Source organism: Erpetoichthys calabaricus, chromosome 3, assembly GCF_900747795.2.
Source record: "Erpetoichthys calabaricus chromosome 3, fErpCal1.3, whole genome shotgun sequence".
Classification (NCBI taxonomy): Eukaryota; Metazoa; Chordata; class Cladistia; order Polypteriformes; family Polypteridae; genus Erpetoichthys; species Erpetoichthys calabaricus.
This window is the reverse complement of record NC_041396.2, coordinates 312,234,630-312,261,262: the sequence shown is the minus strand read 5'-3', so window position 1 is coordinate 312,261,262 and position 26,633 is coordinate 312,234,630. Positions and strand designations below refer to the sequence as shown.

Sequence of the window (26,633 nt, the reverse complement as noted above, 5' to 3'; positions counted from 1 at the left end):
TCCATGCAGTTGTTTTTGTATTGAACACAAAGTGACTTGGTATCTCCTGGTACAGGTATTGCCGTGAAGACTCATTTGTTCGATTCAATTCAAACCATGCTGTCAATGTGGTTCTGTGTCCCGCCTCTCTTTCAAGAGTTTCAACTTCTTCACCTTCACGAAATACTATTCTTTGTTGGTTTGGCAGATGTACTGCAAGTCGAACTACTGTGTGTGACTGTTGGTGCATTTTATTTTCTCGTATTCTCCACATAGCTTCAGGTGCACTTATGTATCTACTGTCGAGGAACCTTGAAGGTTCCTCCCAGTGAAGTTCTGTTTCCTTTGCATCAAATTTTAGTTTAGCTCAATCATGTCCTTTGTAAACATATTTGAATAAGTATTTCACACTTTTAATGCTTGCACAAATTTCTACATTAATATGTGCGTTGTACTTTAGAGTTAGGTACCTATTATATGGAACGATCCAGCGGTTATCCACTGTGAACTTTCCAACTTTAATTTTTCTCCCATCGTTTCTCCTGCGATAAACTGGGTAACCATCAATGTTCGGCTTGGTTTCCTCACTGAAATCTTTCGGATATTGTTTGGAACATATTTTTTCCTCATTCATGCATGGGCTTGTCATGTTCAAGTGTCCACAGGGGCCATGAACCATAGTCGCCTTGACGATTTCATACAATCTCGGGTTTTCGACCGGATCTGGAATTTCAGCACATACCATCTTGTCAATAATTTCAACGTTCTTGGTTTATCCTCAGGTCTGAGAAAAAGTAGGAGGTGGCAATGTGGTAAGCCACGTTTTTGAAATTCTATTACATAAACATGAGTGATCACCACTCCAAGTACTTTGTTCACGAATAAGTCATGCAGTAGTGCTGTAAGTTTCTCCTTGAAACTACGTGCAACCAGATCAGGTCTATCCTCTGGTCTTTCTCCAGGCTTCAAGTTTTCCATTACTTCATGACACTTTGGATTCATGGTCATAGTCATAAACACATCAGGTCCACCGTCCTTGCGTATGATGGCCATAGCATCTTGGAAGTTCTGCTGATGTGCTCTAGGGCTTCCTTGAAATGTTGAAGGCAAAATACAGATAGTACCAGGCTTTACACCTTCATTCTGTGCAAGATTATTTACGTGGTCCATTAAACCAGAGTAGAGATCGCTCCTGAGTTGAGCTTGATTTGATCTATGGAACTGAATTCGATTAGCTTCTATCTTGCAATACGCATCCACTACGTACTGTTGGAATAGTTTTCCAGCACTCAAGATAGGTTTGAACTCATTTCGAGTCGTCAATCGGTAAGCATAATATTGGAGGTGCGTCAAGTTTTCTCGCTTGCCAGCACCTACCAATTTCGTTCCACTTATCCATCTTTTGTCCCTATATGGAAACAAAATCGAGTAAGTCATGGGATCACAGTGCTGACTTAAGATTGATATATTTTGCATTGGTGCATTCTTTGGGTGGACACAAATATCTCTTTCAAATGGGGGTTCACCATCGTCGCTTCAAAATACGATTGCTATCTCATTTGCTGTAGGAGCATTGTAACGTATTTGATCATTTACCTTATCTCGGTGGATCCACATGTAAACTTCTTGTTCTGGTCTCCCTTCCTCCCTGACTCTGTTAATCTCTTCCTGCTCAAAATCTCTCATCATTTTGTATGCTTGCGCATATGGATTTATTTTGTTCAAAATGTTAGCAAGAGTTTCCATTACGGATGGTAAACAACCAGCGTTCTCTAAAATTCCCATACGTTGTTGTAGTGCTTGTTCCGCATCCAAAATATATATTTGAGCAAATTTTCTTGGTTCACCGTTAGGTGGGTGCAAAGTCGAGGTTTTATGATGGATTTATCCATGTATTTTGTAGAAGTATGGTCCCCGTCCCGCTACGTGTTCAACTTGCGCTCCCATTGATGCAAAAGCAAGAGCACTGTTGTATGCACGTATGTTGTCTTTGAAATTTTTGGAATGTTCATGGGTATTTGTTATCAATTCTTTCATCACTTCTGGATAATTATGCAACGGTGGAAGTTGGACTTTTCCTTTATGGCAGCAAGATGTAAATTTGCCATCACTTGGTCTTTCCGATTTAAAGTTAGTTGATTGACAATATTGACATATTTCTGTCATTGCTCCACGATAATGTTCAGGAACATCATTTTCGTTGAATGGGCGAAGTGCAATTCCTTCAAGTTCAGGTTGTGGTTGTCTTGACATTTGGTACATAGAGCGTTGAATTTGAAGCCTAACATTTCTCTCCTGGTCAGTTTTGTTAGCTAAACGTCGTTGATCACTTTCACGTTGCATCGTTAAACGTTGTTGCCGTTGACTGTCTGACTCTTCTCTACGTCTACGATTTTGTCGTTCCATCCTTTCTAGACGTCGGTTTTCGCTTTCTCTGGCAATGTTTTGCTGACTTATTTCACGTTGCCTGGCCAGCCTTTGTTCACGGTGACTCTCGGTCTCCTCTGCCAACTGGTGTCGACGTGTTTCACCTTGCTTTGAGAGTCTCTGACTCCGTTCACAGTCCGTCTCGTTTTCACGACGTTGTCGTTTCCTCTCACGATCTCTTCTCAACCTTTCTTCTCTCTACTCATCAAGTTCGTTTCTTTTCATTTTAATTTTTTGTACTCGAGGTACGATTGCTACTCAAGGTAGTCTTTGTTTGCCACTCAAGGTGGACTTTGAATTTTTTGTTGCCCTGAGAAGGGCAGTTGGGTTGTTTGCACTGAAAAGTGCAGTTGGTTTTAGAATTGGTGTCACCAGTGATTTGAACACAGATGCTGGTGTCAACGGAAGATCCGAACGAAGATGAAGGTGTTGACAGTAGATTTGAATGAAGATGCTGGTGTTGACGGTGGATTTGAACACAGATGCTGGTGTCGACAGTAGTTCCACCGCAGGTTGTCCAATCTTGCAGGTTGCTTTCTGGCAATCCAAAGAGTAAGGAAGAACTAATGCTTCTTTCTTGAACTCCAAACGCTGACTGATAGAAAATCACAGAAGTGTGTCCGACTTATATACTCTGACTGCCGACTCCAAGAAGTAGGTGAACATTCGATTTGGACGAAGTGCTGCCAACGACGGTCGATAGAAACACAAAAAACCACAGTCTCGACAACGAAGCAGGTGTCGACGCCAGATCTAAACACAAAGCACGGTGTCGACGCCAGATCTAAACACAAACAGTGGTGCCGACAGTGTTTGTAAACAAAAGTAACAACCAAGGCAGTGTCAGGGGAACATGAATTCGCGGACAAACAAATATCAAGATCCAAATCATGGGTGAGCGGCAAGGTCGGCGACTCATGCCATTGAAGAGAAGACGTAGCTTCCGTGCTTCGCTTTATTGAGCTTTTCACGAGGCAGCATCACAAATATCAAGTCGTTCCAGTCCCTTAAGAGGATCTGCTCTGGGAGAGCAGCAAGGCAAACGAATCTGAACAACAGCAACCCGAGATCGATCCCCACAGCTCCCACCCCAAATGAGACTGTCATTTATACGTAGCTTTTCGTGAGGCAGCAATTCGCGGACAAACAAAGATCAAGATCCAAATGAAGATTATATATAAATATGAAAAACATTTTTCCGTCTGCCCCTGATCAAGTTTTAAGGAAAAATGTTCTTTTCATAAGTATAAGATACTAGGGAGACAATTTCTGTCAATTTTCTTAACGTTCTTTCCTTTCTTGTTCTTAATATGTGTGTGGGTGTGTATTTTGGGAAGTATTATGGTAGAGTGTGTGATGGCACAGTCGTTAGCACTCTTGCCTGGTAATGGGGAGTAGAGGTTCAAGCTGTGTGAGTTGGTGTATTCTCTGAGACTGTGTAGCTTTTTCTGGGAATGCTTTCTTGTTGTGTTATCATGCTGCATAGTTTCCCTAAGGTTGGTCGTAGAATCAGATTGCCATGGAAGATTCTTCCTCATTGTCCATGATCTGGAGACCAGCGGCATATTGAACTGAGCTGGATTGTGTTATTGTGATGGTGTGGGTTGCCTCCACACTACTTAATCCCACCAGGAGCCTCTTGAACCTGCTGCCCCCTCCGATAACGCTTCTGAGAGATGAACCTGGCAGATAAGGACAAAACACACATGAAGCAAGGGGACGGTGATAGGGTGAACAGTGCTTTTATTAAAAACAAAACAGTATCAGAGTGCTTCAAATGTCTTCAATAAATAAATAATTCAATAAAAGGTGTAAAGTGGATGTTTAAAACAGTCAAATAAATATTACTTTTAAAATGATGAGGTTAAAAATACGGGGCAGGTAACTGTCCTTAAAATCTTGAGCTTCAGTGCAGTCCTTTAACACTAAAATTACCAAAGCTAACGAAAAAATTTGTAACTCCGTCCCACCTTAAATCCCCTTGCACCTCTCTGTCAGCGTCTTTTGTCTTGTAAATGTGTCGATAAGCAGCAAGCAACCTGCTATCACATCCCCCCACCGCCACACAGTTTTCTCAGCTCAAGTCTGTTTTCCTGCCTGTCATTTAAAAGACAAAAGACGCTGATGGAGAGGTGTGAAAGGATTTAAGGTGGGATGGAATTACAAGTTTTTTCGTAGGCTTTGGTAATTCTAATGTTAAAACCAGGCATCTCCTTAGCTTAACCCAATGCGGGTCTTTGCAGCCAAGGAGGCGCCAGTCTGGCAGTTCAGCCCACCTTCAATGCTGCTCGTTGGCTCCGACCCCTTGTAGCCATCTCTGGCTCCAGACAGGGCACCCCATTGTGCCTTCAACTCCAGCTGCCAGGCTTGCATCCTTGTGGTGTATGGTACCACCACACAGAACGTCTCTCTCAGCCTCTCACTCCCCTGCAGCCATGCTGCCTTTCTCTCTGGCGAGGCGCTACAGCTGAGCAGCATTTTGGCCACTCCAGCTACCCAGGTCACTCAGGAGGTTACGGTGGCAGCCACATAAGTTGCCTCATCCTAGCATTTTTCTCACCAATGCAAGATCCCTCACAAATAAGATGGACAATTTGAAGCTACAAGTTGCAGCTAATAAGATCGCTAAGGAAAATTGCATTCTTCTAATTGCAGAGACCTGGTTTCATTCACTCATTCTGGATTCACTTGTCGAGTTAGCAGACTGCACAGTACATCAGCAGAACAGGACAGGAGACTCCAGTAAGAGAAAAGTGTGTGCTTTGGGGGGTGGAAGGGATAATGCCTGTATGTCAAAAACAGTTGGTGGATTAACACTAGGACTGTACACAACAGATGACGTTTATACTCGCTGCATAAGCGACATCTGTTGCTGCATTTCTTTCATCGCACGCACAGTTTGGTCTCATTTCCAAAAGATAATTAGGAAGAATTCCTTCCCGACTGTGGATTTCTTTTTTGACTTCTGCCTCCTATGCTGACTGAGAGATGCTCATTTGGGGACACTGGTGTATATTACCATCCATTGAGGGGAAGCTATAGAGAACTTAAAGACTAATTTGTACTTCTGAATAATCATCTGCAATGTATTAATTTCTACAGGAACCTCCATAGGGCATGGCTCTTTAACTAATAACCTCCATACTACTCTGCCTTCTCTTTTCTTCTGTTTGCTTTCCATCCCTGGATATATTTGTATTCTATATAAGAAAGTTAAAACATTTGGCTTTAATTAAGTTGTTATATTACCGGGATCGGTTTGGCAGTTTTTGCTGTCCGATATCCTTTTGCTCCACATCTCCTCTAAACGTAAGATAAAAACAGCAAAATTGACACAAGTGTCAATAAGGGGGGAAGTGTTATAGTAAATTAATGTTTGAGGCCATTTTCATAGCAACAAAAGTTATGTGCCAACAGTTTGAATATTGTCATGAGACCAATGCCAATAATAACAATTTTTGAAATGATTTATTATAGAGTACTTTCTCTTGGTATATATTAAGGTTGACTTTAAAAACAAATTGGCCACGGAGCAAACACAGACTGTATTGAAACAACCATCTGTTTTACTGCTAGGATTATTGATAATAAGGGAGACCGCCAACAAAACAGGCCTAACACCTCATGAGACATTATTTTTGGGATCCATAAGTAACTACAGATGATGAATTGCAATGCTAATATTGAGCAAAACCTGAGTCCTTCTCCCTGCAGGTAGAAACTGCTCTTCCTTGCACATCAGTAATAACATCACTTGAAGAATGTGAACCTGGAGATGGGGCTGTGATAAAGGTCTGCAGACAGCCTTCTGACTCCAAGAGGAGACAAGCCATGCTAGAGAGAGGAACCAAGCTGTGAACTAGGCCATCGACCAATTGACCGCTGGACCTCTGCTTGTTGCAGCCTATTCAAGTTCCAAGTAAAGGGATCACAGGTCCCTACAGCAAACAAACCCTGGTGACCATTGATGCCAAAATGATAATCATGGGTTCTAAATCATAGAGGGCAGACAGCATGGCATCACACCAGAGTCCCATTCATCAAATCAAGTGTTCCAGATTTTGATGTCCTTTGCTTTGGTAACATCTTTCAAAGAGGATTTAAAACATGAAATTATTGTTCATAAAGGGGGAGAGGTTAAGTATCTGTAGGCACAAAAAAGCAAATGAAGTCTTTCATGAGCAACATGCTTTTATTGAATATTTATTAAGTATTGTTTTATTAAAGGAAATAATGCAGGATTATTTTTATTAATTTTATTCTTTTTAGGGTTTGCCCTGAACAACAATGGGAATAAGAACAAATAGTTTAGAAAACATGCTAACATGTGTAGCATTTAATGTACAAATATTGGGTAAGAGTCAATATTTTAGATAAACACTTTTAATATGCCATTGACAGGATACATTACTTCTAAGGATAAATCTGTATGTAATTTGGAGTTAATCAGAGTTTAATCTAACACAATACAAAATATCTATGTGGGATTACGTTAAGTGACTATCAACACAGTAGCATTCCAGTGTTACTAGTTAAAGCCAGTTCAATTTAAATATCATTGGTGGCTAATTTTAATATTATAATGAATATTATTAAACATACTATTAATGAGAAGGATAATAATAAACCTATAGGATGGGATATACACCAATATTAGAAATAGAAAGGATTATAGTAGAAACACTTAGGTCATCATAAAGGGACTTCTTTAAACACTAGTCAGCACGTTGTAGTTACAGCTGGCATGCAGGCAACAAGGTAGAAATGTTCACTGATTTCCAAGGCAGGAAAGATTCAGGACTAAGACTTAAGAGAAGAAACATGAGAATTGAACGGCACCCATGGAACCCAATGGAGCTGCCCAACGTGACTACAGTACCCTTACAGTATCCCTTGAGGATTAATAAAGTATCTATCTATCTATCTATCTATCTATCTATCTATCTATCTATCTATCTATCTATCTATCTATCTATCTATCTATCTATCTATCTATCTATCTATCTATCTATTATATAGTGCCACTCATTCTGTCTATCTATCAATCTATCTGTCTATTAGATAGATAGATAGATAGATAGATAGATAGATAGATAGATAGATAGATAGATAGATAGATAGATAGATAGATAGATAGATAGATAGATAGATAGATAGATAGATATGAAAGGCACTATATAATAGATAGATAGGTAGATAGATAGATAGGAAAGGCTCCAGTGTGCTCCCATGCATCCCTATGGGGGTCCAAATAGTAGCAATAGCAGAAGGATACCACCACCCAGTGCGCTAGGGTACACATGGTATAAGGAGGCTGTTTCTTTCTGGCGTTACCTTATAATGGCCTCCCAACCTGGAAAGGTACCACTTTACAACTCAGTTAGGACATCCATCCATCTCCATTCTTTATAAAGTCAAAGTAAACTTTATTGTCATCTCAACCATATACAAGTATACAGATAGACAAACTTGTGAAGCTCAGGGTCCACAGTGTAACAACATGAAGTGCAAATAATAAATTAAAATAAAATTAAAAATAGAATTAGAATTAAAATTAAAACACAAAGAAGACATGACATTGTGCAAAGACAAGACAAAGAAGTAGCAGCAATATTGATGTGTAGTAAACAATATGAACATTGATGCAATCTATGGTATTTGGAATCTAGATACATAAATATAGTCAATAAATATGTAATATAATAAATAAATAATAGTTATAGATAATACAGAAATGATCAGTGTATGATAATAGTTGTTTAAGACGTGTAAACAATGACAGGTCAGAATGTTTCACAGCAGAAGGATATCAAGAGTGTCCAAATCCGTAAAGGTCAGTAGGAGATTTTCAGTTCTTCTCTATGCACACTCGTCTTTGCAGGACAGTGGCTCACATGTATAAAAGTTCTGTTTTTCGAGGTGGTTGAGGCCGTGTGGAAGGTCCCAGGGGGCAGCCTGGTGTTAAGGAGTCTGACAACTTGGGGGTTAAAACTCTCCTGCAGCCTGAAAGATCTGGCTTTGATGCTGCAGTATCTTCTCATGGATGGCAGAAGTGTGAAAAGTCCATGTGAGGAGTGTAAGGGGTCCTGCACAATGCTGCAGGCCTTGCGGACCCTGCGTTTGTAAAATATGTCCTGTAGTGAAGAGAGAGGCACCCCAATAATGTTCTCTGCTGTCTTCACTATCCTTTGCAGGCGCTTGCGGTCAGATATGTTTCAGTTGCCATACCAGACCGTGATGCAGCTGGTCAGAACACTCTCAATGGTGCCTCTGTAGAACATGGTGAGGATGGAAGGGGGAAGACATGCTCGCTTCAGCCGGCTCAGGAAGTGTAGTCTCTGCTGGGCTTTCTTGATTAGTGATGAGGTGTTAGGTGTCCACGTAAGTTCCTCAGTTATGTGCACAGTGAGGAACTTGGTACTCCTAACAGTCTCCATCCACATCTAAACCATTGATGCTGAGTGGAATGTGGGCAGGACTTGATTTTCTGAAAGTCCACGATTATCTCTTTTGTCTTGTCGACATTGAGAGATAGATTGTTGTCTTCACAATATGCGGACATCCGTTCCACCTCATCTCTGTATGCTGTTTCGTCATCCCTGCTTATCAGTCCCAGCACCATTGTATCATCCGCAAACTTGATGATGTGGTTGGTGTTATGCGTGGCTGTGCAGTCATGAGTCACCAGGGTGAAGAGCAGTGGACTAAGCACGCAGTCCTGTGGCGCTCCAGTGCTCAGTGTGATGATGCTGGAGGTGTTGCAGCCCATCCGAACTGACTGGGGCCTCTCTGTCAAGAAGTCTGGCCTCCAATTGCAGAGATTTTGCAGATGGTGGCGCCTGTGCAGACTGCTGCTTACAGAGCTCCAGAGTCCACAGTGTTTAATTGTTAATCTTTGTTTGTCTTTATCAACCAGTATAACTGTAGTACTAGGATGTTGTACCATGTTAGCCATTATGAATGTAGAGAAAAGCCAAGCAAAATGACACCTTTTATTGGCTAACTAAAAAGTTTACAATATGCAAGCTTTCGAGGCAACTCAGGCCCCTTCTTCAGGCTTTTCAACTAGTATAAGAAAAGAAGTAGAGTTAAGTGATAATGGTACGCAGAAATACATTTACGAGCGGCAAATCCTGCTTGTTTTCCTAAGAAACCGCGCAGAAATATCCAGTGAGGTGACAGAGACGCTCCGCAGCCTTTGCTTACTTCGGCAGCCTGAGAAGCTGAGCTGGCAAAAATGCAAGCGCAGCGATCAGAAGCAGAAACAAGGGAAACATGGCGGTGTTAGCACAAGGCTAAAAACTAACCCCACCAGACCTGCAATTCCGTCCATTCTGCTCATGAACGTCTTTATTTTCACTGAGACATGGCTGCAGGAAAACATTGTAGACTCAGCCATCCAGCTAGACAGACTGACCATCTTCCGAGCAGACAGAGACGTCTCTTTGTCCGGTAAGACCCACGGTGGAGGGAGGGGCTGTGTGTTTATGTTAACAGAGAGTGGTGTACCAACGCTGCTGCAGTCGTGCGACACTGTTCCCCACTGATAGAGGTTTCATCGGTAAGGTGCCGGCCGAGGGAGTACAGCTGCATGCTGGTGGTTGCAGTCTACCTCTCACCTAGCGCACATGCTAACCAGACGCTAGCTGAACTCTACGAGATCATCAGCAAACTGCAAAAGCCGCACCTTGAGGAATTTTTCTTTATTGCTGGAGACTTCAGTCATGCCAACTAGAAGTCAGTTCTCCCAAAATTCTTCCAGAATGTGAACTTTGCTACTAGAGGAGGAAGCTTTCTGGACAATGCGCTCCTGACGCCTACAAGGCCCTACCCTGCCCCCACCTAGGCTACTCAGATCATATCACTGTGCTTATGGTTCCTGCATACAAGTCCCTGATGAAGTGCACTAAACCAGCCCACAAGAACATCAGAGTGTGGCAGGTTGGTGCTGTTTCAGCTCTCCAAGACTGCTTCGAATTGACAGACTGGGACATTTTCAAGGAGGCTGCTATGGATGGTGACTCCATCAATCTGGAGGAGTACACAGACTGTGACTGGCTACATCTCCAAATGCATAGAGGATGTTACTGTTACCAAGGATATTATAACAACAGCCAACCAAAAGCCCTGGATGACGAGAGAAGTGCTCACGCTGCTCAAGATCAGAAATGCAGCCTTCAGATCTGGAGACAAGGCTGCCCTCAGGGTGGCCAGAGCTAAGTGGGCCTACGCACAGAGGATTAACAAACACTTCAGCAGCACCAGAGACACATGTCGTATGTGGCAGGGCATTCAAACAATTACAAACTACAAGCCCAACCCACACAGCAGCGATGGTGATGCCTTCCTACCAAATGAGCTGAACAACTTCTTCATACGGTTTGAGGCACAGAACAAAGAGCCTGCGAGAAAAGCAACACGTCCCTCCACTGACCAGGTACTCTGTCTCTCCATAACTGATGTGAAGAGGACTCTATTCAGAGTCAATCCACGCAAGGCTGCAGGACCTGACAACATACCTGGCTGTGTGTTCAAAGAATGTGCCAGTCAACTGGCTGGTGTCATCACAGACATTTTCAACACATCTCTGAGCCAGTCGTCAGTCCCAACATGCGTCAAGTCGACCACCAAGAAGTACCAAAGAAGTTATCAGTGACATGCTTGAATGACTATTGACCAGTTGCACTCACGCCAATCATAATGAAGTGCTTCGAAAGTTTAGTCATGTCACACATAAAGACGAATCTCCCTGCCTCCCTTGACCCTCTTCAGTTTGCATAACCGCTCAAACAGGTCAACTGAGGATGCCATGTGCTCTGCCCTTCACCTCTCCCTGACACATCTGGATAAAAAAGACACACATGTCAGGATGCTATTCATAGACTTTAGCTCCACCTTCAACACAATCATCCCTCAAAAGCTGGCTGTAAAACTGAGTGGGTTGGGCCTGAACACCACCCTCTGCAATTGGATCCTGGACTTCTTGACAGGGCTATAACACAAAGGTTTACTGGCCAGGTAAAAACCATTCTACCCAAATGGGATGCCAGCCAAGCCATGTTGTCTACGACACTGTAATACTTTACATTTACTTACATTAAATTTCATCTGCCACAAATCTACTCAGGCCTGTATGCTGCCCAAGTCCTTCTGTAATGTTTAAAGTCCACTTAGCTTGGGGTCATCTGCAAACTTAACCAGTTATTAATACTCTGGTTCAGATCATTTCTATATATTAAAAATGGCAGCAGCCCACACTGACCCCTGCAGGACACCACTGTTAACATCAGCCAATTCTGATAAGGTTCCTTGCACCATCACCCTCTGCTTCTCGTTTCTGAGTCAATTCTGCACCCATGGACACACCACACCCTGAACTGCCACTTCTTTTAGTTTGATTTTCATCTTATCCAAAAGCTTTCTGGAAGTCCAGATAAATAATACCATACGTCACTCTCATCATATTGCAGTGTCAAGCAGCGCCTTCATATTCTATGGCAGGTTCAAGTAACATTCTTAAATGTCCTTAACTCTTTTAGGGCTAATTTTTTTTGTTGCTTTTCTCCCAGGGCTGAAGATTTTTCCAAAAGCTAACTTTTTAAAAAAAAGAACACAAAGCAATTGTTTAACATATCAAATCCATCCATCCATCCATTATCCAACCCGCTATATCCTAACTACAGGGTCACGGGGGTCTGCTGGAGCCAATCCCAGCCAACACAGGGCACAAGGCAGGAGCCAATCCCAGGCAGGTTGCCAACCCACCACAGACATATCAAATCAACAAAAAATATTTATTTTTGAGAAATGTTACTGTTTTGCATGTTGTATGAGCCTGCGTATTACATGATTTCACATACTGTACATGTTACAAAGCAAAGTCACGTAAAGTCTGATCTCGCTCAAAGCAGCCAATTGCATGCATTGCCACGTTGCACTGCTTACCACACGTGTTGCACTGGTGCCTCCTTTTCAGTTGTCTGTTGCTGCACACAACACAGTCAGGTTTGTATTTTTTGTCCTCATTTGTTGCAGGAAAGTGGTTTTCAGTCAGCCTGTCCGGCACTGCTCTTTGTGATGGCCTTCCTCACTTTGCCAAAGGCACTGCAACACACTCTGCCACCAAGCCGTCAACCACCTTCTTGTGAAAATCTGCCGCAGTCATAATGCTGTCACTGTTTGCCTGCTTGAACAATATATAGCCATTTGTCAGTGCAATCTCACACATGCGATGGTACACAGTGTGGTACCACTTGGTGGACTTATGGCTGTAAGCGTATGACCCTAACATCTGATCCAGTCGATCAACTCCAGCCATTTGACAGTTATACTCCTCAAGTGCAACTGGCTTGTCCAGCTTCCTACCTTCTGGCTTTCCCTTTTGACAAATAACTTTCTCACATATATTGTTAGTGTGTACTGTAGAGAGACAAGTCAACCGTTTGACATCGTGCCATGCCACTGCCACCAAGTTTTCCACCTGCATGAAGACCGTATTGTCACCTCTTTTCATCTTCAGCCTGTCTGGCTTCATGTGTATCCTGTTCATCCTCACTGTGCCACAAGCTCCAATTCCCCTGCTCTGTAGCTCCATGAACAATTCTGGGCATGTATAAAAATTGTCCAAATGTACACAACATGACCCAAATGTTCATAGCCCTGAAGCAGCTCCAGCACAGCCTGACTTGTCAAGGGACAGTTCACTCTTTGAAAGAAATACTTTCCTGTATATGTGATTACTTTCAGACAGAAACCAGTGTTTACTTCTGCCAGTACAAAATCCTTTATACCATACTTTGGTGGCTTGTCTGGCATATATTGGCAAAAAAAAGGCGTCCCTTGTGTTTTATCATAGATTCATCCACAGACAAATCATGGCCAGGCTGATCAAATTGTTTCTATGTTGGTTCCACAATGTCAAGCAGGGGCTGAACTTTATACATGGGGTTATAGCCTGGCTCACCCCTTGGGCTTTGCTTCTAGTTATCACAGAAGTGAATAAAACTTTGCAGCATCACGTACCTAACTTCACACGGCATAACCTGTCCAAAGCCACCAGGGGACAAAGCACGTTTGGACCAATGCTCCTAGAAGTTAAATTGCCAGTCTAGTCCCATCTCTATTTGTAATGCCACAAAGACCTTCATCTCGTCTTTTGTTGTGGGTTTCCACTTTGAAAAATGAGAATACAGTGCAAGCGTAGCCCGCGATTCAAAAAAATTGCTCTGCATACCTGTTTGTCTCGTTTGACAGTAGCTGAAAAGCAGCCTCAAGAAAAAACAGATTGAAGTAGTCAAGCGGCTGGTAATCTGTTGTATCCAACTGCAAGCCATGCTGTCTTGTGAAGTCCGGTAGCCAGTTTGGCTCTCAACGGATCAATGTCTGAGTATTCCTCCCAGGCGAACCTTGCCATAGGTGCATCAGTTGTGCGAATGCGCTCAGCTGGTAGCCGATCAGCTGGGGCGGCATCGGCTGGTGTCCGATCAGCTGATGCCGGCTCCTCACTCTCTTGCTCGATCTCCTGATCACTGTCAATAAAATCAGATTCTGAAAAATCAGAGTCCGACTCAGCGATAATGCGCAAAACATCGTCTGCTGAGTATTTTCTTTTCTGCATTTGCTTCGCTCCCTCGTGAGATGTCGATGCCATATTGCCTTTGTTTACATTTGTTTACACTTTGCAACTCACGCACATGCAAGGATTAGATGGCGAGTCAATGAGTCTAACATTCCTCCAAGCAGAGAGGGAATACCTGTGACGTGACAGTGAGTTTTGTCGCCATTAACAGCTTATTGTCGCCCTCTATCCAAAGGATGTCGACTTTTGTCAACATGCGCCCTCAACCCCTCCTGTCGACAAAAGTCGACATTCGCCCTAAAAAAGTTAATCAAACACTGAATGAAGGTGATATTTAAATTAAAATATGGTAAATTATGGGAAGGAGTTCAGGTGGGGTGGCAGGCGCCTGCACATGCATTACATATCATGCTGATCAGGATTTATGGAGGTGAAGTGTGCAGAAGTTGCCTTATGCACAGTTTTGTACACCTGAATTTTTTTCAGCGTATGTACATTTCCACTTTTGTCCGTACGTCATGTTTTACTGTGAATTCTACGCATTTTGTTATACATGAGGCCCCAGATGCTTGATATTCGTGCATTTAGATAAACCTCAGCATGTTGACTTCAAACACGTGAAAGTTCTTTGTGTCAAGTCGTGTCTCTGATCCCAAACAATGCTGTGACTCTCCACTCAGATCCTAAATTTGATTCAGTTCATCGTATTTCCTGATTGTGATGTCTGTTTAAGTGAAATGCCATTATATAAATACACACAGCTGAAGTCATTTTGCTGTTAAATTCCTTGACTTTGCTCTCTTGTGTCAGTTCTCGTCTCAGGTTTCTCCAGTTGGCACTGAGTTTTATTTAATTTATTCCCCTGATGGCTCTTCCTTTTCCCTTAACCACAAGGCTGATGAGTTGCAGGTTACACAAGCCGTTCCACTGGTGAAGTTGTTGAAAGTGTCTCCCTTTACAGTATTCCTTTTATTTGCCTGGTGCACTAATGTAGACTAGGAATTTGTCTTTGTAATGTTGTTGCATCAAAGGATTATAGACAATTTTATTTTTTATGTTAATTATTGCTGTATGCTTTAACTGTAAGTGTGCTTTCCATGGAGCAGCTCATCTACAAATAGAAGGAGGATGTGCATCTACAGACAGTGGGCCGTTTTAACCCAGGGGGAACTTTTTCTGCAGGCAGAAGTGTAGACAGAAATGTTTTGCTACCAAGTGGGATTTAGTAAGTCAAAACTTTAAACAGCTCAATTCTATTTTTAAGAAGGGTCAAGTTCAAATCACCATTTTTTGAACTGTCAACGTGCGTAACAATGAAGCTGGCAGATCTCATGGACGTCTACTGTTATGATTTGTGAAAATTTCATCAGACGTTAGGGGCTAGGGGTGCTCACAGTGGTCCTGACAAGCTTCTCTCAGATTAAAGTGTTAAAGTATTCATTCTGCCATCTGCTGAATTGAAGAGAAGAACCGGAAAGGAAGAGAAGCAGAACAAACACAAAACACAATTCAAGTGTGTCAGCCTGCATCATTTGTGACAGCTCCTCAACTAGCCAGCTTGTATCTTTAATAATAATAATAAGAAGAAGAAAAAGTAGAATACAATTTATTTATGTACTGCCTTTCCCATGGTCAAGGTGCTTTGATTTGGACACCCAATTACCTATTTATTTGCTTAATAAATTAAATTACATGATAAGCAAAAAATAAGGAGGAAAATTAGACCAAGGGATAAAACCACAACCTCCACAAAGGGTCCCTGTAATAGTAACTTAATTCCAATTAAAACAAAAAAATATAATCACCAGTTCAGAAACATCCTCGCAGTTTTAAATCAGACTTCGCCTATGGAGGATGATATATGTTATAATTTGTTCTCTCATGTAGAAGAGTCTTATGTTAATTTTGGAATTATTAAATAAAATATGGGTAAAAGGGAATCTCCCTTCAGCCTGGAAGGTAGTGGCTGTCATGCTGACATTAAAACCCAGCAACCAATGAAGCCCTTCAGGTATAGACGTGTGCCATTGACTTTGATGTCTAGGGTATAGGAATGAAGTGAGAGTTTCAAGATTATTTCATCTTTTGGAGAGTCATAGACGATTAGCTTTATATCAAGCTGGATTTTAAAAAGAGAAAATGACAATGAACTCAGTGTTACATTTGGAATTTGATATCAATAAGGGGGTCAGCACGGTAGCACAGTGGTAGTGCTGCTGCTTCATACAAAGGAGACCAAGACACACATCCTGGGTCCTCCCTGAATGGAGATTGCATGTGGATTTCCTCCTGGTGCTCTGGTTTCCTCTCACAGTGCAATGAACATGCAGTTTAACACTAGAATCCCTGAAGTCAACGAAAAAAGTCGTAATGCCAGGCCATCTTAAATTCCTTTGCACCTCCTCATCAGGGTCTTTGTTTTGCAAATGTGTCAAATGTGCACAAACAGCAAGCAACCTGCAATCCCATCACCAAAACCCAACAGAACTGAAGTTCTCCCAGCTCAAGTCTGGAATTGTATTAGGTAAATAATATATCATTAATTGGCATACATGCATTTCATGTGTGTTCTGTATCTACAACAATCTGTGTAAGTGTGGGATGACAGGAAATGTGAGGCAAGAAATGCTGAACACATAACTAGAACAGAAACTTTATCCCTGTTATAGTAACAATGACATGAAGTGTATAACGTGTGAAGACCAAATATCAAATGAACATTTTCATAAAAGGTATAACAAAACAAGTGCGCTTCAATTGAAGAATGTAACCAAAGAATAAGAAATCATTCAATTAACATGTTGCTGTCAATGAGTTAAAAACCCAAGCTCAAATATCAGCCGATACTAAGCCAAAATATGTGCTTGGATGGTGTAGAGGTAAGAACTGCTGCCATGTAATCCAGAGGTTAGGGTTCAAGCCCAGGTTCTCCCCATTTTGAGTAGTGAGCTGCTGTTATTGTTACTTTTACATAATAAAAACATATATTTGATTTGAGTCTATAGCACCCAGTTCAAGTTTTTGCTACTTGTTTATTATTCAGTTTTATTTTCTCAGTCACGTTCACGTGGTATAACGAACTTGCCTCTCCCTCTCTCTCTCTGAGTTTATCTCCATTCTTTTCTCAAGAGCAGTGATGACCACAGTTGGTGCCGTGGCTGATGCCTGCTCAAAATTATTTGTTGTATCGGCAATCAAAGATACAATGTCCTGTGACCACTATCAGACTATCATGCGGCATTTGCTGACAACAAAGACACCCTTGCAGAACGTGTGAAAAACGACAGATTTGCTGTGATCTCAGACATCAGGAAATGTTGTTGTTGAGAACTGTGTTTTGAGTGACAACCCAGGGCAGCATACTGCTGATGAGCAACTGTTTCCAACCAAGGTCCGCTGTCCTTTCTTCCAATACATCTCAACCAAGCCGGACAAATTTGGCATAAAGTTTTGGATTGTGGCAGATTGGGAGACAAAGGGCATGTGGAATGCCACTCCTTATTTAGAAAAAGATCCCAGTCATCCCACGGGAGAAACACCTTCTAAGACTGTGGTCATATAACTGTTTCTGGACAAAGGCAGAACCGTAACAACAGATACCTTCTTTACATTGCTTTCACTGGCTAATAGACTGCTGCACCATGACACAACTCTGCTTGACACCATAAAGTGGGACGGGAACTTCCACCTGCAGCTACAGTCACTTTAGTACATAAGCAGTTCTCCATGCTAGTGTTTAGATCTGGCAGTGCCATGCTGACAGTGTAAGTGCCCAAAAAGAAGAAGTCTGTCTGCATTCTCAGTACAATGCACCATAATGTGGCAAGATTGAAAAAAAAACACGTTCAAATGACATAGCGTTTTCAAATAGTGACGTTTTCATGCATGGATGTGTGTATGTGAGTGCGCGAGAGAGGCAGAGACAGATCTGATGTCATTCAAGTGGTTACTGGAATATAAAATAAACACTTTTGCAAGGGAATAACAAAACAAGTGTGCTTTTATTCAAGAATAAAGCTGAATAAAAAAAATTGAAATAACAACAAGATACCACAAAGAAATTCACCTTCGCTTGTGTGTCTTCTTATATCCCTTCAACGATATCATTCACAGATAAGAAAAATTTACACCGGGTGTTACAGACTCAAATTTAATGTATGTTTTTATTATGTAACTAGTTGATTACTCAGTGGCTTCGCTCACTGAGTGCAAGGGAAAAAAATAAAATGTAGTCTATAAGTTATTAAACAGTAAAACATTAACATTTAAGAAGTAAAGATACATTGAGCACTACTGGAGTGGATTCAGGTAAACATACATTTTAAAGGCGCTATACCACAACAGGTAAGTAGTAGATCCCTTGTGAAAGGCACTACACGACCACTGTGGTATAGAAATTACATGTTCGATGTGATCATCCAAATTTTTGCCTGACAACCTTGCACTACATGCCTGTGATTTACTTGTTAAAATAAGTAATCACAAAAGCAAGCTTGAATGTTGTGGGGTTTAATGACCCAAACTTACCTTAAGGGACAGTAAGTAGTTGTGTAGGGCAATTTACAAACAGAGTCCTGCTTCGATGGCGCCGATCACACTCATTCGCAAAGATTTCCACTCTCCCAGGAGCCGACGGGGGACTTGAAGTGTCACAAACAGTGCGAGAAGAGAGGACACTGACGGAAACTGCGAAGCTCTTGACTCGGCAGAGCAGCCCGACATTACGTGCCTCCCAGCGTCCACTTTGTTCTCACGACCCCTTGCAGCTGAAGGCAGTCTCATCTTCACATTGTTTACAGCTCAGCGCAGTTAAAAAGTAGAAAGACGCAAAGCTGTTTTCCTCATCTCTAAAGAAAAGTTACAATGTTGCAGTTTCAGCGACAGTCACGTGGACGAATAAATAAAACTTCTCTTGTCAGAATGCACCTGGCTAGTTCCTGTATTATAATATGTTCTGTGGTCATAGGTAATTTCCATATCACGTAGTCATACGTAATTTTCGTTTCAAACGGAAAAAGAATTATATATATATAGATAGTAATAATAACAGCAGCTCACTATTCATAAGAGAAAGAACCCAGGCTCGACCTGAAACCACTTGATTACAAGGCAGCAGCTCTTTACTCTGCACCAGCCAAGCACGAGTTTTGACTTTTTATTGACTGATATCTGAGCTTGGGTCTTTAACTCATTGACAGAGAGTGCAGGCTGGGTGGAGTGGGTGGAGAAGAGTGTCAGGAGTGATTTGTGACAGACGGGTATCTGCAAGAGTGAAAGGGAAGGTCTACAGGACGGTAGTGAGACCAGCTATGGTATATGGGTTGGAAACGGTGGCACAGGAGACAGAGCTGTAGGTGGCAGAGTTAAAGATCATAAGATTTGCATTGGGTGTGACAAGGATGTACAGGATTAGAAATGAGGACATTAGAGGGTCAGCTGAAATTGGACGGTTGAGAGACAAAGTCAGAGAGGCGAGATTGCGTTGGTTTGGACGTGTGCAGAGGAGAGATGAGGGGTATATTGGGAGAAGGATGCTAAGGATAGAGCTGCCAGGTAAGAGGAAAAGAAGAAGGCCTAAGAGAAGGTGTATGGATGTGGTGAGAGAGGACATGCAGGTGATAGGTGTAACAGAGCAAGATACAGAGGACAGAAAGATATGGAAGAAGATGATCCGCTGTGGCAACCCCTAACGGGAGCAGCCGAAAGAAGAAAAAGAAGACAGCAACATGTAAATTGAATGAGTTATTTTCTTTGGTTACATTGTTGAATAAAAGTGCACTTGTTATGTTATACTTTTTGTGAAAGTGTTTATTTGATATTTGGACTTCAGTCTTCACACTTCACATCAGCATTTTGTCATTATTAGTATAACATGACAAACATTTCGGTGGGGTGATGGGATAGCAGGCTGCTTGTGCTGATCGACACATTTGTAAAACAAAGACGCTGATGAGGAGTTGGCGAGGGAATTTAAGGTGGCCTGGCATTATGACTTTTTCGTAGGCTTCATGGATTCTAGTGTTAATCTGCTTCTCTGCTTTCCTGGTTCTCCTCAGTTCAGCAGATGACAGAATGAATATTTTTACTTTAAGCTGATGACATTTTATAGTTGCGAGGGCCAAGTTGAACACCCTACCCGTGTCTATTGTAATTTTGACAAACCATATAAGGAAAAGGCCCATGAGGAGAGCATGAACGAAGATAACCAATGGTTCAAGAACTTTGCTTTTATGCACGTGGAAAATCCAAAAAAATGGCGATTCGAACTTGACCCTTCTTAAAAATATAATTGTGCTGTTTAAAGCTTTGACCTTCTAAATCCTACTTGTCTGCAAAAGGTGTCTGTCTGCTCTTCTGACTGCAGAAAAAAATCCCCTCGGTCAAGTCAGGTTGGGGAGCATGCACTGGTACAGCATGTTGCCATACCCATCACATGACAAAACAGTTTGGGATCCTGGTTGGCAACCCCCAGGCAGAAACATGGTCTAGTCTCACGTTCCAGAAATGACCATCTATCTGTGGCAGCCAGGTGTTACATGGGCGACCCCTTGGCCTGGTCCAGCCACTCGGGTCCTCAACAATGAGGATTCTGTAAGCCGGATCACCCTTGGGAATTGTTCCACACGGCCGTAGTGCTGCAACTGACGCTTCATCAAAATGCAGGTAATGTGCTTCATTTGGGACTTCATGAAGAACCGCTCTTTCGACACAAAGTCAAACCAGCGGTACCCAAAGATGCTCCAAAGAGACACAGTACCAAAGGAGTCCAGTCTTCGTTTCAGGTCACTGGATAGCGTCCATGTCTCACAACCATATAGCAAAACAGGAAACACCAGGACTCCAAAGACTTGGAGCTTCATCATTTTGCCAAGATATTGGGAGCACCACACACCCCTTTCCAGCAACCTCATGATCCCACATGCTTTCCCAATCCGTCTACTGACTTCATAGGAAGAGTCACAAAAGATATGAATGTCGCTGCTGAGGCAAGTAAACCTCTCAACAAGGTCGACACTCTCCATAGACAAACACATTTATGATGGCTGTGCCCAAGAGGACATTAAAGGCCTGGATCTTGGTTTTTATGCAGGACACATGCAAGCCCAGACACTCAGAGTCCTCAATCAGTCCGTCAGGAGCCCGCTCAGAGGCTCCATTGACTCCACTAACATAGCAGCATCATCGGTAAAGTCAAGATCAGTGAATCTCTCTTCATCAACAGATGCCCCACAGCAGCTGAACACTAGGACCCTGCCTGACACCATGCAAGCACTGAATAGAGTAGGAGCAGAACCCAGCCATGATGAACCCCAGAATAAACTGTGAAAAGTCCTGCCTCCACGCTGCACAACACTCACAGTACCAGTGTACAGGCCAGCCATGATATTCAGCAACTTTGAGGGGTTCCCACGAAGTCTGAGGAGGTCCCCCAGTGCAGTTTGATCAAGTGAGTCAAAAGCTTTATGAAAATTGACAGGCTGCAAAGAAACTATGCCGATATTTGCATTTGCACTTGATGAGAACCCTCAGTGCCAGGATGCGGTCGATGGTAGACTTCTTAGGTTTACAACCAGACTGCTCTGGTTGCTGATAGGTGAGCAGATGATCACAGATTCTATTGAGGATGACCCTATCAAGGACCTTACCTGGCACCAAGTACAGTGTTATCCCCCGTAGTTGCCGCAATCAGGCAATCACCCTTCCCTATCCAGATAGGGGTGACAAGTCCTGTTTTCCAGTCAGTTGGGATGATGCTCCTATATAGAAGCAGAAATTCCTTGCAATGCCAGGAAGACAGCCTTACCACCAGCCTAGAGAAGTTCACCCCGGATACAACAAATCCCTACAGCCTTCCCTACCCTTGGCTGGTTCAGCAGCTGAACAACCTCAGTGAGACTTGGCTAATTGGAGGATCAGCCTCAAGAACCGTGGGCCCAGAGATATCCAATGTCCTAGCCAGAGGATCAGCTTTAAACAGCTGCTCAAAATAGATAGCCCAGCATGTCACAACTGCAATGTCATCCATAAGGACCATTCCATCAGCCGCCCTGACTGGCGGAACAGGTTTGGATGTGCATAATGCTTTCATTCCTCTGTTTGTAGGACGAGTGTCACTAGACCATAGATGGTGCATCACTTGCTCACAGATTTCTCTAACAAACACCTCCTTATCTGCCCTTAGAGCCCTCGCAGCCGTCCTTCTTACTTCCTGGTACAGGCAGGAGTTTTCATCAAGCCGTGCAGTTCCTCTCAATGATATCAAGTGTGCCCTGCAAAGATGACACACCTCCTTCTGGGAATACTGGTAACACCAACACAACCCTCAGCAACCTTCAGGGTCTTGTCAGGGAAGGTCTCTCACATCACATTTGGATCAGCAGTTGCACCCAAGTCTGTAAATTCCTCATACAAATTGCGTGCAAACTCGTTAGAAACAACCTGATCTTAGAGCCTGACCATGTACACCCCCATTTTCCTAGTAGGTGGTAGCCAACTGAACATAAGCTGAATCTTCAGACTCTGTGGTCAGAATTCACAAACTGGGTACTTCTGTACACCCTACAGTTTTGTAATAGCCTCAGGCGATTGCCCACAAGAATGTGATTGATCTCCTTTACTGCACCACCAGTATTGGAGTGCCAAGTCCAGTGATGCTAGGGCGCTGGAACCAGGATCCAGTGATCCACAGCTCCTGATATTTTGCAAAGTCAATGAACATGGATCTACTTTCACCATGTTCACCAGACCCATGGGGATCGATGCAGTCCTCAAAGCCATCCCTGTCAGTGCCAGTGGTCACATTGAAGTCACCCATCACCAGAAGAGTATTACCTCGTGGGCACCCATTAACCACCAACTGAAGTTGAGAAATAAAATGTCTCCTCCACTGAGACATCACTCACCACAGTCGGAGCATACACTGAGACAACAGACAAGGCACCCAGAGAGTGCCGTAATCTGAGTCTCATAATATACTTGTTCAAAGGAGTGACATTGGACACCAAAGAATAAGAAATCATTCAATTAACATGTTGCTGTCAATGAGTTAAAAACCCAAGCTCAAATATCAGCCAATACTAAGCCAAAATATGATCTTGGATGGTGTAGCGGTAAGAACTGCTGCCTTGTAATCCAGAGGTTGTGACGTCAATCCCAGATTCTCCCCATTTTGAGTAGTGAGCTGCTATTATTGTTACTTTTACATAATAAAAACATATATTTGATTTGAGTCTATCGCACCCAGTGTACATTTTTGCTACTTATTTTATTCAGTTTTTATTCTCTCAGTCACATTCACGTGGTAGAATGAATTTGCCCGTCCCTCTCTGAGTTTGTCTCCATTCTTTTCTCAAGAGCAGTGATGACCTCATTGGCTCTTCAGCAGTTTCCACTCTTCTGAGGATGAGGCTCCTGAAGGTTTTCCCCCATCCTCTTCATAATTTGAGCAGCCATCCTATGGGCGGCTGCAGTAGAGCTACTCCTGCAGAGAGCAGAAAGAAGTCCTGTCTGTCGCTTCAGAGCTGCGTGAAGTTTTTTTACAGTGACTGGAGTGCCAATCCTGCCACCAACCCCTGATTCTCCTGAAAGTTGAAGGACCGCTTGCAGGGCAGGATGCAGTTTAACATCAAACCCAGGACATAATAATAATGTAAAAAATAAAATTATCTGCAGTTCTATGAACAATTTAAAGAATTTGACATTAAACATAATAACATCATTTTACACTGTCACATTTGATCTTTTTATGTTTTGTTCTATCCTTGTATGTTGTGCCAAAAGAACAAACAAAAATTCCTAATCCTAATCAGTGCATTTGGAAAATAAATGAGAATTCTGGGAAGGGAGACACTTTCGACAACTTCACAAGTGGAGCAGACTGTGTAACCTGCAACTTGTCTGCCTGCGGTTAAGGGAAAGGAAGAGCCGGCAGGGGAATAAATAAAAGAAAGCTCAGTGCAAACTGGAGAAACCTGAGACGAGAACTGACACCAGAGAGCAAAGTCAAGGAATTTAACCACAAAATGACTTCAGCTGTGAATATTCATATAACGGCATTTTACCTGAACAGACATCACAATCAGGAAATACGATGCACTGAATCAAATTTAGGATCAAGGAGTGGACAGTCATAGCATTGTTTGGGATTGGTGACACAACTTGACACAAAGAACTTTCACGTGTTTGAAGTTAACATGCTGAGGTTTATCTAAACACACAGATATAAAACATCAGGTCCTCACTAATGCATTTGTTATAAAGAAATAAAATATCAAAACACATAAATGAGCACACACCTCTGTACTGTGTCATTATACTTTTAAATGTCTTATGAAGATAATTGAACACTTTGTGTGTATGAAGTAGTAGGATCCATTGTGCTCTAAAAGAACTCTGCAGCCACAGGTGAAAGGAAAGAGAAAGAAAGAGTGAACAATTTGTGATGTGTCTATCAAAAGGAATAAATGTGCACTTTCGTAATATATATCTGAGCATCAATAACAAGAAATTGCAGGGCTGAAAAGCAAAGAAGTTCAACAAAAGCTGCAGAAGCTGAACTTGACATCAGAGAGAAAAGGAGTGGTGATATGCATCCTACTGAAGAAGATTCATAGTCATAACCAATGCCATTGCTTGGTCGAGTTCATGAACTTCTTCAAAATAGTCCTCAGGATTTGTACATCCCGTGACGGCCCATGTTACAGGTAGGTTGCAATCCCTCCATCATTTTCTATGGTACATTAGAGTTCTCTCTGTGTCAAGGAGCACTCAATTTTCACACAAATATCAGCCATCTGCCTGCCCTTGACAATTCCATGAAACAATGTCACACAACCTTCTCCTACATTTCACAAGCAATTCTTCTGAGTTAATTGGTGTATCAAAGACAAAAGTGAAGGCAAAGGGTTTAAGCAGCTGCGACAGCATACTAAATGGTGATGACTTTTTCAAGGACCTGTTCCATAACCAATCATTGTTGACAAGGACCCTCGCTTATGTGTCATGGAGGAATCTTCTTCAGAAAAAACAAGCAGAGTCTTCAGATGAGCAGACAGAATTTAGAATTTACTTCAGAGAATAGAAAACCATTGCAGAGCACATAAAGTCATCTCTGTTCATAAAATGAGCCCAGTGTGTTGGGCGCAGCTCTTTTCACAAATCCAACTAATTAAAAAACATCCCCTTATCGTACATATATCTCGTCATCCACTTTACATGTTATCTTCACAATAATGACCTTGTGCTGTACCTGCTTTCATAACAATTACCTCGCCTTGTAAACTTCTTTCCCTTAATAATCATTAATCTTTTCATAACAATCATTAGGACTCGAAAGTCGTACTTGCCACCTGGCAATCATCTTCTATATTCCTAATATTTTCACATTTTTAATTTTGAGCTAACAAAAATTGGTGGCCTTTTAATTAATTAGTCCTCATCATTAAGTTGTAACCAGGATGACCACAAATGAGAAACTGAACTGCTCAATTAATAATTGCTGGTTGCGCCAGCATCCCATAAGGCTAAAATCCCAAGCAGCTCTGCTGGTAAGCGCAGCACGCAGCTTCACTGATAAGGGCTAAGCTACTGGAGCTGGAAGCAGGCAGGTGGCTTTAAGTAGACAAGCGCAGTTCTTCATGACAGTTTGGAAAAAGAAAAAATACAAACCTTGACTAATTAACCCTTAAATTCTTATATTGTTCAAAGCCAGCTGATATTATACGTATTGCTTTAAAATATTGATTCATGAGGAAGCACTGACATATATAGACTTAACTGCTATCAATAATATATGTATACATGCCAATGTGACAACCTGTAAGCACAGGTAGCTGCGTCGTTCGGTGATGGCATACAGCCACATAATGTCTGATATGTCAGCACAGGGGCTGAGCACCTGCTCTTCTGTGCATTCCTGTTGGATTTCAAACATCATACTACATGCTCGTGTGAGACGGTGAATTTCACTCATCCATCAATTTAACCGATTCATCAGTACGGGATGGAACCTTGAATGTTCCACACAATGCATTCTCCTGATGGCGACCTTGTCTGGATCGACTATATACCGTTGAGCGTATTGCCTTTGCTCATCATTTTCTGGGCATAACATTCCTGCCCGATGCTAACACTCATCATTTATCTGGAAACAATAGGGTCCTGTACCAGGAGAAGGGATAAAATTCACAGAAAGAACAATTAGGATACCTGATATTTTCCATGAAAATCACAGAATCTGCTCCTTGACCTGTCTGGAATCATAAGACGAGTCTTCCTTCATTACAACACCTACTGTATATCCCTTTGCCAGTCTGCTCCTCCTTAATAAATCGTTACCTGAAATATTTGCACTGACTGCCCAAACTACCAGTATAATGATCCCCTACAATCTCTTCGTCATAATTTAAGACAATCTTATGAGTTGTAGTAAGAGTTCTGGGTCCCTTGTCCTTATTCCTCCGCACCCTCTGACACTGACCATCACACTGTAGTCTGGCTCTGGTTGTTTTTGGTGTCTCCTGGGCCCGCACTGCTGCAGTGGCCGTGGTATTCTTATGATTTCACTCCCCATGTTCCTCTGGGGTTTCTACTGCCTGAGCATTATGTGTGCACAGACATCCTTAAAAATGTGTACATTCATATCTTCAGG

General features: G+C 42.2%; 1 protein-coding gene across 1 annotated transcript; it reads right to left on the bottom strand.

Moving 5' to 3' along the window:
• Positions 1 to 346: 346 nt before the first annotated feature.
• LOC114644161 (uncharacterized) lies at positions 347 to 22,799 on the bottom strand. Its single transcript, XM_028792393.2, is given in 5 exon segments — positions 347 to 741; positions 744 to 1,387; positions 5,656 to 5,709; positions 21,631 to 21,741; positions 22,603 to 22,799. Coding segments are annotated over 5 exon segments (1,401 nt in total).
• Positions 22,800 to 26,633: the final 3,834 nt, after the last annotated feature.